The sequence below is a fragment of the Oncorhynchus kisutch genome, linkage group LG28, assembly GCF_002021735.2.
Source record: "Oncorhynchus kisutch isolate 150728-3 linkage group LG28, Okis_V2, whole genome shotgun sequence".
Taxonomy (NCBI): domain Eukaryota; kingdom Metazoa; phylum Chordata; class Actinopteri; order Salmoniformes; family Salmonidae; genus Oncorhynchus; species Oncorhynchus kisutch.
The window spans coordinates 5,905,760-5,918,962 of NC_034201.2; the positions used below are offsets into that span (position 1 = coordinate 5,905,760).

The window sequence follows — 13,203 nt, forward strand, 5'->3', positions numbered from 1 at the left end:
CCTAAAGCTGTGGTCTTGCTCGGTTTGTGTCAGGCTACAAGTGTTGGCTACTGGCTCCTGACATTAACCACACATGCCTTTCAAATATCATGGCCTTTGGGACTGGGTCAGAGCTGCTATTAATGGACCAGGGCTCCATGATAGTACTGCAGTGACTCTTGAAAATGACTGAGGAGGAGCAAGGCACGCTGGGGGCTGTAGTGAAGAGATACAAATAGGATACAGTTCTTCATCCCAGTGTAATAGAGAGAAATAACTAGAGGTGTCTGGCCACAGACTAGTAGAACAAATTCATAGCTATTACTTTACATTTTAAACCAGCTGAAAACCTTTTGCATCTCCCATGTCTCTTTTATATGCCTCCAAATAAACGATTTTAATTTGCAACAAGTACTGTACGCTTTACAATTCAATTCAGATGCATTTAGTTTCTAGACTGCAAGATGTGAAATAGGCCTAATCAACACATATTCCTATGGAATAATAGGGACTGAGTAGTAATTGGCTCTCTATTTTGAGTACGCCCCGCCTTCTTCTCAATAGTAATGATCCCTCCTATAAATAGGGGAACACCCATCCATGTAGCTGCTTCTGTAGTCTGAACTGGGTGGAAGTGTCATTTTATTGTAAGAAGGGAGCCAGGGTCAGAGCCGACGCAAGAGTAGCATTATGTCAAAACCGTTGTCAGATCACGACAGAAAGAAGCAGATCTCCGTGAGAGGCCTTGCCGGTGTGGAAAATGTGGCAGAACTGAAGCTTGCTTTCAACAGGCATCTCCATTTTACGCTGGTCAAGGACAGAAATGTGGCATCCAAACGGGATTACTACTTTGCTCTCGCCAACACCGTGCGCGACCACTTGGTGGGCAGGTGGATCAGAACCCAGCAGTACTATTATGAGAAAGATCCAAAAGTAAGTTAAACTATTGTAACGTTCGTATCACCTGTAGCCTACTACAAACCATAGAACAGAATTTTAAAAAGTATAAAATAGAATAGAATGTAATAGTCAAGAAACCAATAGAAATGAAAATAACAAATGGAATAAAATGTAAAAATGTTCCATTTGGTTTCACAAAATAATGCAGAATTCAGTGGGCAATATACTGTAAGCAAGTAAATAACATATTCTAGTGGTCCTGAGTATACAGGTAAAAATAAATAAAAAATCATACATTTGTACATATATTGCAAAATGTATTTCAAATGCATCTGAAAACACATTTAAAATGTATTTAATAGATATTTTATGTATTATTTTGCAATTTTTGTATATTTCACATGTATCCTGAAAATGCATACCCCAAAAATATATTGTATTTCAATTAAATGTAACATAAAATAAAGTAACAAATGCTTTACTGCTTAATCTGTAAATATTTTCATTCAATCAATTCCGGAAGTGAAATGAGGTTGATGATTGCCCTTAGTGGGTTTGTTTGAATCATTTGGATTTCTGGAGCATTTACACAATATTGTAGTCATGAATATATTATTGTATACCTCCGACCTCAGGTAAGAAGCATACTGTACCAGTGGCCAGACGTATTGGCAGGATAACCATGCCAACTTAGGACAAATGTGTTTAAAACATCGTCTGATCGCCATGGCAATTTAATATGACACATATTATACATAATGTATACTCTTTACTTAACACTGAGTGAAAATGACAGATTTGAAGCCTGATTTTAGGTTTTCCCTTGTCAACCCCAGCAAAGTCCACAGAAGGACCCTGTCCCTGGGTAAAATCTCTTTGCCAAATGTTGCATTGCTGCGTGAACACAGTATCACCTTCTAATGTCACTGTAATGTTACGCCATGACATTTCCAATCCCCTAGCACTCCTGGGCCATCGGGAGTTGTAATTCTAGACCTCTCTGTGACCTTCTGTCTCCTCCTCTCCTGTACACATACTATAGTGAATACAGGAGTCTATATACTGTAGCTACAGTTGTAGGAGTAAGCAGAGATACCAATTGACCTCAACAAATGTAAAGTAACGGGGAACAACTTTTGTTTCCATGTCTTCATTGATTCGTTTTATCAGACGGAGCCTTCGATCTAGTTATGAATCAGCATCTTCCATGTCTATCTTATTTATGATAAATCCTTACAGACAGTGACACATAGTCAGTACAAGATCAAAAGCCGTAAGAAATGTTGACACACAAAAAAAGATGTGTATCACAAAAATCATATATATAATTCTCTTTGTATAATAGGTATTTGTGTGTGTTAATACCATGTTTATACCAACTAGGGTAATTACTCTACATCAGAAAGATGCTGCCTGTATTGCACTTGCCCTCTGACCTTCTCTTTATCACCCTCACCCAAGGTCAGCTGGTGGTTATGGTGTCCCTCTCTGAAAGGTCATGAGTTATTCCCTCAAAGAAAGGTCAAGATAGAAACCCATATGAGCAGGGAGGGCAAGAGGACACCCAATCTGAGAAAAAAAACAGGAGGCTGGTTAGAGTCTAAATGTATGAGAACATAGAGAGCTCTCCTTACATGCCAAAAACTACCATTTATATCGACATTCTAATGCATCCAGTAAATCTGCATATGATGTGTTATTGGATGGGAAAACAGAGACATTAACGACACTGGGCAAAAATGTAGGTGCGGCGGCTCATTAGAATCTTTTGGGGCGTGGTTTTCGTCCAGTTTTTTTTGTGCAACCGTACACATGTACTTTATGTCTATTGCCAGTGGCAGTGTCTTGTGAAAGACTCATGTATGGCCTTGTGTCTATTGAGAACTTTTGACAAAGTACTTCTCAATTCTCTCCTCAGGAACCCCAGCTGTTCCAGAGCTAGCACACCTGATTCTACTTTTTAATAGACAAAATAATAAAAACCTTTTGGAATTTCAACAATATAATATGGCTATCAAACCAGAATAAATAAAATATGTATGTTTCTTCAAATAACCTTTAAGATTGATAAAGTTTTTTTTTTGGAACCTTTCTCTATAAAGATTGTATAAAGAACCATAAAAAAGGGTTCTATATAGTCCTCAAAAGGTTGTAACCATATTGGAACCCTTTTTTGGTGATATATATATTTAAAAAAACTATTTTTAATGGTTCTTTATAAAACCTTAGGAAAGGGTTCTTTACAACACCATGCAGGTTCCATGTACAACCTTATGAGCATGGTTCTTTATAATGGCACCAAAAAGGCTTCCGCTATAAGTCAAAGAACCCTTATTTGGCACTATATAGAACCATTGTTTTTTGGTGTGAAGGGTACATGCAAAGATTTTTCATACCTTGATGTAGGAGCTCGTCTCCGAAGTTTAATATTTTTTTTTTAAAACAGTAACAAATGCACTTGGGGCGTCCAGAGGCGCTATTTCTCCTAATGCAGATCCCAGCTTTAATCCAATGTATCCAAATGATTACCAATTTTATGATAGATGGTCATATTTGTTTCGTACACATTTGCTCGATTTGCACACATTTATACAAGATGGTGCGTTTTGCAATAAAAAATGTAGAGGGAAACAAGTGTTTCCAATGACTTCATCAACCAATTAGCGGGCAATGCCAACTCATAATTAGTTACAATCATGAGGTTCTGCCATTTTCACATATGTTGATGTTGGAGTGGTGCTGGAGATGATACATTTTTTAAATGTCCCTTTATGTATTTATTACATTTGGTAAATTAGCTCTCTACATATTTACACTACTGTATCAATTCCCTGATACAATTATGTTTTCAGATCTCTCTTTCACTATTCATGGGTATCACACTCAGACTAACCTTTACAACAACCCTAGCTGAAGCTATTTTTACCTATGCCAAAATGCCAGTGTTACGTAACACCAACAGCAATCTGTCTCCCGTAGTCCCCCCCCCCCTCCCTGCCCTCTATCCCGTTCTCTCGCCACTTGCACCTCTTCTTCCTCTGCCTGAGAGTGTCAGACCTCCCTGTAAAAACACCAAGAGAGAAAACGTGACTAAAGCTAAACTAAGGCTCAGGTGTCAGATTTCCACATGCTCCTTTCTAATGGCAGAACATGAAAAGTCAAAAAAAATATTATAGGAATTTCCTTGACAGTTTGAATGGGTGCCCCTACAGTGAAATATTGCTATGTCCGACTCGTAAAACGTGTGTCAACATTTGGGTTCAGCAACAGACTGTGACTAATTGGGTATTACTTGTACGGCTAGAGAGTGTTAGCTGTCCCATGGTATCCCTCTCATCTCTCTCTCCCCTTCCTCCCCTGTCCTCAGCGTGTGTACTACATCTCCCTGGAGTTCTACATGGGCCGCACCCTGCAGAACACCATGGTGAACCTGGCGCTGGAAAACGCCTGTGATGAGGCCGTATACCAGGTGAGGGATGCTCACATCCGTACATCATGTCATGGATTCTGGCCAACATAGCGAAATGGGATTTTCATTGCTGTAGCTAACCAAGGGGCAGTCAAACTGACTGCACCTTGTGTAACAAACAACTTCATTTTCAAATTTGACTCAAGGTCTAGCTGAAAGGAATACACTGAAGAAGAGTTTGTCGTGTGCCTGTGACTAAAGGTCTAGCTGAAAGGAATACATGGAAGAAGAGTTTGTCGTTTGCCTGTGACTAAAGACTGGATGTTGTGGGTGGATGTTAAAGGTCCAATGCAGCCGTTTTTACCTCCATATCAAATCATTACTGGGTAACAATTAATTACCTCACCGTGATTTTTTTTTTTTTTTTTGACTGCACTTGGCCTTTAACCGCCAAAGTAAGAGTGTGACCAGGACAAGATTCCAAAGCACATTTAACCATATTATTGGCACCAATCCGGCTCTGTTTAAACTGAATGCCATTGTCACAGAGCTGTGGTTTGAACTTGGCTTAACCTGAGCCCCTCTGTTCCGTAGCTGGGTCTGGACATGGAGGAGCTGGAGGACATGGAGGAGGACGCAGGCCTGGGAAACGGTGGTCTTGGACGCCTTGCCGGTAAAGCTGCCTCGCTACCTCCTCTCACGGAGAGTGTGACATTCTTGTGCCTTAGACAGTTTAGATCACCAGAAGGATCTAAACAGGATACAAACGGTATAAACAGGATCAGAAACATAACCTAACCTAAGCCTTTCCTCAGCATGTTTCCTGGACTCTATGGCTTCTCTGGGTCTGGCTGCGTATGGATACGGTATCCGCTATGAGTTTGGCATCTTTAACCAGAAGATCGTCAATGGATGGCAGGTAACGTACGCTCATATGCTTCCGAGGTGCTTTTCCCCATCATTTCCAGACCATAAGACAGAAGGAAGTACTGTGAAACAACTTGTTTCGCTGAAAGTGCCTGACAGACTGTTATATAACCAAATGATTGGCAGGTTGAGGAGGCTGATGACTGGCTGCGTTACGGCAACCCCTGGGAGAAGGCCCGACCCGAGTACATGCGCCCCGTCAGGTTCTATGGCAGAACCGAGCACACCCCAGATGGTGTGAAATGGGTTGACACTCAGGTGAATAAAGGACAGGGGTTGGGGGTGAGATTGAGGGTGCATATGAGGAAGACGTGTGTGTGTGTGTGTGTGTGTGTGTGTGTGTGTGTGTGCGTGCGTATTTGAGAAGGGAGATGAAAAACAAGTTGATATGGCACGGAATGCCAACAAGCAACCATCATTGAATTATCATTGAATCATCAATAAACCATCATTACATCTTCAATGAACCATCATTGAATCAATCATCAATGAATGTGGATTCCGTTGGCAGGTGTCTCTAATCTCAGTCTCTTGTAATTGTGTTGACAGGTCGTGTTGGCTCTGCCATATGACACCCCTATCCCCGGGTACAGAAACAACATTGTCAACACCATGAGACTGTGGTCTGCAAAGGCCCCATGCGACTTCAACCTGAAAGACTGTAAGTGTCTGACAGAGGCCAAGGCACTATGTATGCGTTGCTTGAATACATGTTTTTCGCAATGACTGGCTGCAATCCACCATTTCATGTGCTTAGTTTGCTAGATCTGCAAATTGCTAACATTACTCATGTAAGTCATGTTACATAATTGGCTACTGGGAACCGTTGCCCTGAGGGTGTATTTTTCCTTGTCTCCAACAGTCAACGTTGGTGGGTACATTCAGGCTGTGTTGGACAGAAACTTATGCGAGAACATTTCCCGTGTGCTGTACCCCAATGATAACGTAAGAATATGTCCGAATTTCTCTCTAAAATCCAAGTGCAGTGTCGGTTTTGATGATATACTGTATATAGATATTACAGATACACGTTAGAATACATTGTGACAGGTCTGCTCTATACTCTGTATTTCTTCTCTTAAAAAAAGGACTGGCATTGACGGGAACGTGAAATGTTATGTATTGTGATCACAGGAGGTTGGTGGCACCTTAATTGGGGAGGACGTGGCTCGTGGTAATGACTGGAGAGGAGTCGGTGGAATGGTATCAAATAGTCGCCATTCCATATACTCCATTCCAACCATTATTATGAGCCGTCCTCCCCTCAGCAGCCTCCACTGATTGTGAGGCCCTCAAGATGGCGACAGACAGATATGACAGGTCAGTCTGGGCTCACCTCTATGTGTCTTCCTCCCCAGTTCTTTGAGGGCAAGGAGCTGCGGCTGAAGCAGGAGTACTTTGTGGTGGCCGCCACCCTTCAGGACATCGTCCGTCGTTTCAAGGCCTCCAAGTTTGGCTCCAGAGAGATCGTCCGCACAGACTTCGCCTATCTGCCCAACAAAGTGAGAGCTCCCGAATGGTGATTCAGACTTAGATGTCTCCATTTCACTTTATGTCTTCATGTCACTGGCTTAGGTATCCTTTTTGTTGATGTCTTGTTCTGATGTGGTGGTGTTGCATTCGTACTTGTGCACCCCTGTGTTTATATCGGTGGTAACTTCGAAAGTTATGCTGTGTCAGTATAGTTATGCTGTGATTTTAATGTCTGTCGCATCCAGGTTGCCATCCAGCTGAATGACACTCACCCTGCCATGGCCATTCCTGAGTTGATGAGGGTACTGGTTGATGAGGAGAAGCTGGATTGGGACAAGGTGAGTGGAGGAGAAGACGAGGTAGACAGAATTACTTTCATAGAGCTCGCCAGCTTGTAGTCCTAAAAAAAAAGGAAATGAGTTAACTCTGGTTCTTTAAGTCATCCCTGTGGGGCAAATGAATGGGGGAAGAATACGGTTTTGGGATAAACGCAGAAAATAAGGTTTGAAGTTAACACAAGCTTATGAGAATCGCATATGTTCTATGAGATATCAGTCAGTTAGACAGACTTTAATGAATTATGAAGTATGTGATTTTTAAAAATGTATTACATAAATGCTTCAAAATTCATAAAAAGCGACGTTAGCTGATGAAGATGATGTCATGGAACAAAACGTATCAGATCTCCTAAGCCTGTGTTTACCACAGACCTTATTTTCAGCGTTTATCCAAACACCTCAAACTCAATTTATTTCCTGATAGGCTTTGGCCAAGAGCCATGGCAGAGTTAGTGTCTACAAAAAGACACCATTACTATTGTGCTCTATTGCCCTGAACAGTAGTACATCCGGTATTACTGCCCACGCCATTTCATATGTAGTTGTACTTCAGTAATGATACCAGGAGGGGGCAACAAAGACCAGCATAGTAGAATGTGTTGGCTTGGGCCATCAAGATACATAGAGAACTAGGGCCCAAAAGCCTGTTTTAGCATGGGCAGCACCATTGAGGACTTTCACCACTTTGAGATATTGAACTTGGTGGGACTTCCTATGGGTTAAAGAAGGATCACATAATTCCATCCGGGTCATCAGGAGGGATACCAATGAATGATGCTCTTGAGCAAACATTCCATAACTGCAGGTGGCATTAAGTCGACGACCTTGGCTTTATACCTGTTCAAACAACACACTCCAGGTGGCAGTATGCACCCTTTCAGTTTGTTTACCAACTCAGAAGTAGTAGAAGACGCCATAATGGGACAGATACAAAAGAGTAGTCCTCCATCCTTCTCTACTGCCTTGGCACACACTACTAATAAATATTTAGAACAAATGTGAAGCTAAGACTACCATTCATTTGCCCTACTTGTATCAAGAGAGGGTCATGAACCACCAGGTAAATACATCCTATTATCTTACCTCTGTCCTTCTGTGTTTCCAGGCCTGGGACGTGTGTGTCCGTACCTGTGCCTACACAAACCACACCGTGCTGCCTGAGGCCCTGGAGCGCTGGCCCATTGACCTGTTCCAACACCTGCTGCCCCGTCACCTGGAGATCATCTTCGAGATCAATCGTCGCTTCCTGCAGGTACGTACGTGCGGGCAGGTGGCAGCAAGACAAATGGTGCCATATAGGAAGTGTTATTACAGATCAGTGCCCCTTGCGCTTTGTCTAACTCGGAGCTAATGTACCACAACATGTTATTAGAGGCTAACTTTATTGAAATCCGCCCTCCAGTACGTTGCCTCTAAGTTCCCTGGCGACAATGACCGTCTGCGCCGCATGTCCCTGATTGAGGAGGGCGGATGCAAGAAAGTCAACATGGCTCATCTGTGTATCGTTGGATCCCATGCTGTCAACGGCGTAGCCCGCATCCACTCGGAGATCCTCATCGCCACTCTGTACGTGTCCTACACAAACCGCATACACATCACATTTAGGCTACATTACATGTTACACATTTAGCAGACGCTCTTATCCAGAGCGACTTACAGTTAGTGCCTTCAGCTTAAGGTAGTTAAGAGAGACAACCACCTATCACGGTCCTAAGCCATTTTTTCCCCCTCAATAAGTAGCTAATTACACATTTAAAATCATAATATTTCAAAGTAACACAGACACATCAGGTGTCAATCGATGGATTAGTCATTTGATGCGTGCACATTTTCAAAGGGTTAGTTTGAAGAGTTATAGCAAACTAATTTGTTATATTTTGGGCTACTGCGTGTTCTGTGTGCAGGTTCAAGGACTTTTATGAGTTGGACCCACACAAGTTCCAGAACAAGACCAATGGCATCACCCCCCGTCGCTGGCTGGTTATGTGCAACCCTGGCTTGGCTGAGGTCATCGCAGAGGTAGGGGAACTGTTACAAAAACACTTAGAAAGTAGTACGACTTTTGCATTGGAAGTAGCCATACATTTGAAATCATTTTGACCGTATGTTTATAATATCAGTGTTGCAAAATAGATGTTTCTGTTCATGATGAGAGCGCCAGTAACCTGATACTTGCACGCTAACCTTTCTAATGTCATCTCTTTTGTCAGAGAATTGGAGAGGAGTTTGTCCGTGACCTCGACCAGCTGAAGAAACTGTTGAAGTTCATTAATGATGATGCTTTCATCCGTGACATCGCCAAAATCAAGCAGGTGAGTCCAAGATACTGTAGTACGTCACAGAAGGCTGGTGAGGGGAGGACGGCTCATAATAATGGCTGGAATGGAGTGAATGGAATGGTATCCAACACATAGAAACCATGTATTTGATGTGTTTGCTATCATTCCATTAATTCCGTTCCAGCCATTACTATGGGTCCGTCCTTCCCAGTTAAAGTGCCATCAGCCACCTGTGGGTAGTACTGTAAGTCATTTGACAAGTTCTGTGCCTACTTCACGCCCCCATCATATCCTCCCTAATGTAGGAGAACAAGCTGAAGTTCGCTGTGCACCTGGAGGAGCACTACAAGGTCAAGATCAACCCCCAGTCCATGTTTGACTTTCAAGTCAAAAGAATCCACGAGTACAAGAGACAGCTGCTCAACTGTCTGCACATGATCACCTACTACAACCGTTAGTACTTCCCTGGCGCTCTCTCTCCCTCGCTCTCTGTGCTTCTACCTCTCTCTACTCCTACTATACACCCATCTATCTATTTCTCAGGTATCAAGAAGGAGCCAAACAAGCACTGGACCCCAAGAACCATCATGGTCGGAGGAAAGGTAGGTTTGGCGGCCCTCAGCCTTCACAGTAACAGCGTGTAGTTACCGGAAGTAAATATAGAACAATAACTGACATCCACAACTCATTAAGCAACACCCTCTCCCCCATCTCCCAGGCTGCCCCAGGATACCACACAGCCAAGATGATCATCCGTCTCATCACAGCTATCGGTGAGGTTGTCAACCACGACCCCGTGATCGGCGACCGCCTCAAGATCATCTTCTTGGAGAACTACAGAGTCACCCTGGCTGAGAAAGGTGACCGACTAACCCATAACCCCATGGGTCTCTGGTATAATGTGTAGTTTACCCTCGTCTACAATGCTCTCCTCCTGTACTGTATCCCTCCATCCATCTTTCCTTTTCTCTCTTCCCTCTCTCTCTGTTTTTTCCCACGCTTATCATTTCCCTCACACTCCTTGTCCCCTCCCAGCCATCCCCTCTGCTGACCTGTCTGAGCAGATCTCTACAGCTGGCACAGAGGCCTCTGGCACTGGCAACATGAAGTTCATGCTGAACGGCGCTCTGACCATCGGCACCATGGACGGAGCCAACGTGGAGATGGCCGAGGAGGCCGGAGAGAAGAACCTCTTCATCTTCGGCATGAGGGTGGAGGATGTGGACGCAATGGACGCCGGCAAAGGGTGAGCAGGAAGACGTGGACATGGGGACAGGGAGGGAGAAGAGACAGTGGGTTAGAGTAGGGACAGGGGGGCAAAGAGAAACTGATCCACGGGAATGGGAGTGCTGTGGAGGAGGGGGACACAGAGAGGGGACAGGCTCTGCCAGAGTCCGATACTGATAAGAGAATTATGTTCTCAAGGTACATAACCCAATTTAATTATATTACTCTGTCTGCAAACCAGAATTTGTAAGATCCTGGTCGAATGAAACAGACGGAGGCCCAGCTAAAATAGTCAAAAAGGTTTATTCGCGGGAACGTTCTGGCGTGCACCGTACAAAGACCTTCATTTTATAGTGACACACATACTTCCACACAAAACATTAGTTATCCTACGCCCACACTGTCCTGCTACCCAGCCGACATAGGGAGAGACGCTGGGAAGTTCTCAGTGCCGAGACCCTGGGAAGTTCTCAGTGCCGAGACCCTGGGAAGTTCTCAGTGCCGAGACCCTGGGAAGTTCTCAGTGGCCCAGCCAAGGTCGGCCTTGAATCTTGCTCAGACAGTCCGTTATCAAGATACTAGATATATTGTCACCAAAACATTAATTCTGACTACGAACTACACTCTCAGATATAATTCTACTGACTAAATCACACACAGCATTAAAATAGTCTAATGACTGTAATCAATTTCATACAATCATATGGTTTCAGAGGGTAATATTCTAATAATTCTAATCATATAATTCTATTAACAGATACACAAGTGGCAAGGTGTAGATACTGTTTGGCCAGGTCTCCCTTGTATAAGAAATATCAATCTCAACATACTGTATGTTTTTCTGTTTAAGATAATCGAGACAAAAACAACCTGGGGAGCACGTCAATCAGAACAGCGTGCTTTAAATACTGGCCTTTGTCTTGCACAGATATCACGCCTCTGAGTACTACAACCGTATTCCCGAGCTGAAACAGGCCATGGACCAGATCGCTGGTGGCTTCTTCAGCCATAAGCAGCCAGACCTCTTCAAGGAACTTGTGGACCTGCTGATGCACCACGACAGGTAATCACACACACACACACACGCATGCACGCACAAGTATTTTCTTCAACGTATTCTTATCTAATGTTTTATGCACAGGTTCAAGGTATTTGCTGACTACGAAGCCTACATCAAGTGTCAGGACAAGGTCAACGAACTGTACAAGGTCAGTGTTATGGCTAAACAACATAGGTTGCCTGGTTCAGGTATCCGTCCATACCTTATCAAATATTGATCTCCTCGTTATCTTTCCTTCCGTCCTGTCTGTCCCTCTCTCTAAAAACAGAATCCCAAGGAATGGACCAAGATGGTGATCCATAACATTGCAGGCTGTGGTAAATTCTCCAGCGACCGCACCATTTCCCAGTACGCCCGGGAGATCTGGGGCGTGGAGCCCAGCCTGGAGAAGATCCCTGCCCCCGACGAGCAACTCAAATAAGCTGTGCGTCCACTCCACACAGTTCCCTTCTTCACCACTGACCCCACCACCCCACAATAAGCACCATTAGATATGCCTGAGGGAAACGGCCAATCATTTCTTAAAGCACTTCCCCCCCGGGCGCACATTGGTAGAACCAATGTCGATTCCACGCCCTTTCAATGTTGTTTCCACGCCATTTCAACAAAATGACGCGGCACCAACGCGGAATAGACGTTGAATGGATGTCTGTGCCCAGTGGGTTTAATGACTTCAGTGATGGATGTCTGTTTTACTAGTCTGTAGCATATACATAGAGTTCTGGCTGTTCACATGGCTCACACCATCACTGTTCAAACCCCTTATTATGACATGCATTGAGATGGCAGTAGATGAGAAAGGAAGCAATGCCTTCTGTTTAGTGACAACAGAGACATGAATTTACCGATATTCACTGTTCTGTCACTGATCAGACCAAGCATGTATTACGGTCTAAACTGCTGTTGTTCTGGAGAGGCCATAAGAGCTGTGTGGTGGCTTTTGCGTTTGGTTATGTGGACTTGGATCCATTGCTGAAAGAGTTTGTGTTTTTTCTGTAGTTTGAGCTATATGCATTTATCTTGGCTTGAATGCCGTCAATATTGTACATGCATTCTCATAGCATAGACTCTAGTCAATGATGAGAACCATCCTTCTTAGGGAACTGCCATGATTGTGACATGCTTGCTCCTCCTACATCCGCCCACCCCATCAACCTGATATGTATGGTGGCTAAAGGACAACCTCCGTGCAAACTCTCTTCGGTGACATAGGCCTGCATTAATATATTGATCTGTATCTAGACTTTTTACTCAATCAGATAGAAAACCAATGTTAAACAGCTGTATATTTGTCAACCTGTGTATATGTTTTGTTTTGACCTAAAGAAATTGACATATGCGTGTAGTCCATTTGAAGACCTCTGAGGGTCAGCCTGGGAACCAGAGAAGAAGAGCCGTGGAGGGGCGGGATAACACAGCTGCTCCACAGACGGAGGAAGTGTCAGTGATTTGTTGTTGAGAAACCCACACAATGGCCTTCCCAGACGTCTTTTTGTTTCACCTTATGGTAATCAACAATGGCCAAGAAAAACCTGTGGCCAAGAAAGCCACATCTCCCCGTCTTTTCAGGATGTTCTTCATACTAAGACAATAAAAAATAGTAGACCTTTG

General features: G+C 43.6%; 1 protein-coding gene across 2 annotated transcripts; it reads left to right on the forward strand.

Annotated features, from left to right (window-relative positions):
• Positions 1 to 586: 586 nt before the first annotated feature.
• LOC109872826 (glycogen phosphorylase, muscle form-like) lies at positions 587 to 13,203 on the forward strand. Of its 2 annotated transcripts, XM_020464180.2 has the most exons (21): positions 587 to 912; positions 4,247 to 4,348; positions 4,883 to 4,961; positions 5,104 to 5,207; positions 5,342 to 5,473; positions 5,765 to 5,876; positions 6,078 to 6,160; positions 6,574 to 6,717; positions 6,934 to 7,026; positions 8,132 to 8,278; positions 8,429 to 8,592; positions 8,931 to 9,045; positions 9,237 to 9,338; positions 9,611 to 9,758; positions 9,849 to 9,907; positions 10,024 to 10,165; positions 10,341 to 10,551; positions 11,461 to 11,595; positions 11,674 to 11,740; positions 11,861 to 12,016; positions 12,919 to 13,203. In XM_020464180.2, the coding sequence occupies exons 1-20, from the start codon at positions 670 to 672 to the stop codon at positions 12,011 to 12,013; spliced, it is 2,535 nt and encodes an 844-aa protein (XP_020319769.1). In that variant the 5' UTR covers positions 587 to 669; the 3' UTR covers positions 12,014 to 12,016; positions 12,919 to 13,203. The 2 variants fall into 2 exon arrangements, with proteins under 2 accessions (XP_020319769.1, XP_020319768.1); XM_020464179.2 differs by having other exon boundaries at positions 11,861 to 13,203.

What these genes read in the sequence shown, in the direction of transcription:
- LOC109872826 (XM_020464179.2), top strand. Translation starts at nt 670, where the DNA reads ATGTCAAAACCGTTGTCAGATCACGACAGAAAGAAGCAGATCTCCGTG. An exon ending in GTGATGAGGCCGTATACCAG is followed by an intron (nt 4,349 to 4,882) that starts GTGAGGGATGCT and finishes TCTGTTCCGTAG; the next exon opens with CTGGGTCTGGACATGGAGGA. An exon ending in CTGCTGATGCACCACGACAG is followed by an intron (nt 11,596 to 11,673) that starts GTAATCACACAC and finishes TTTTATGCACAG; the next exon opens with GTTCAAGGTATTTGCTGACT.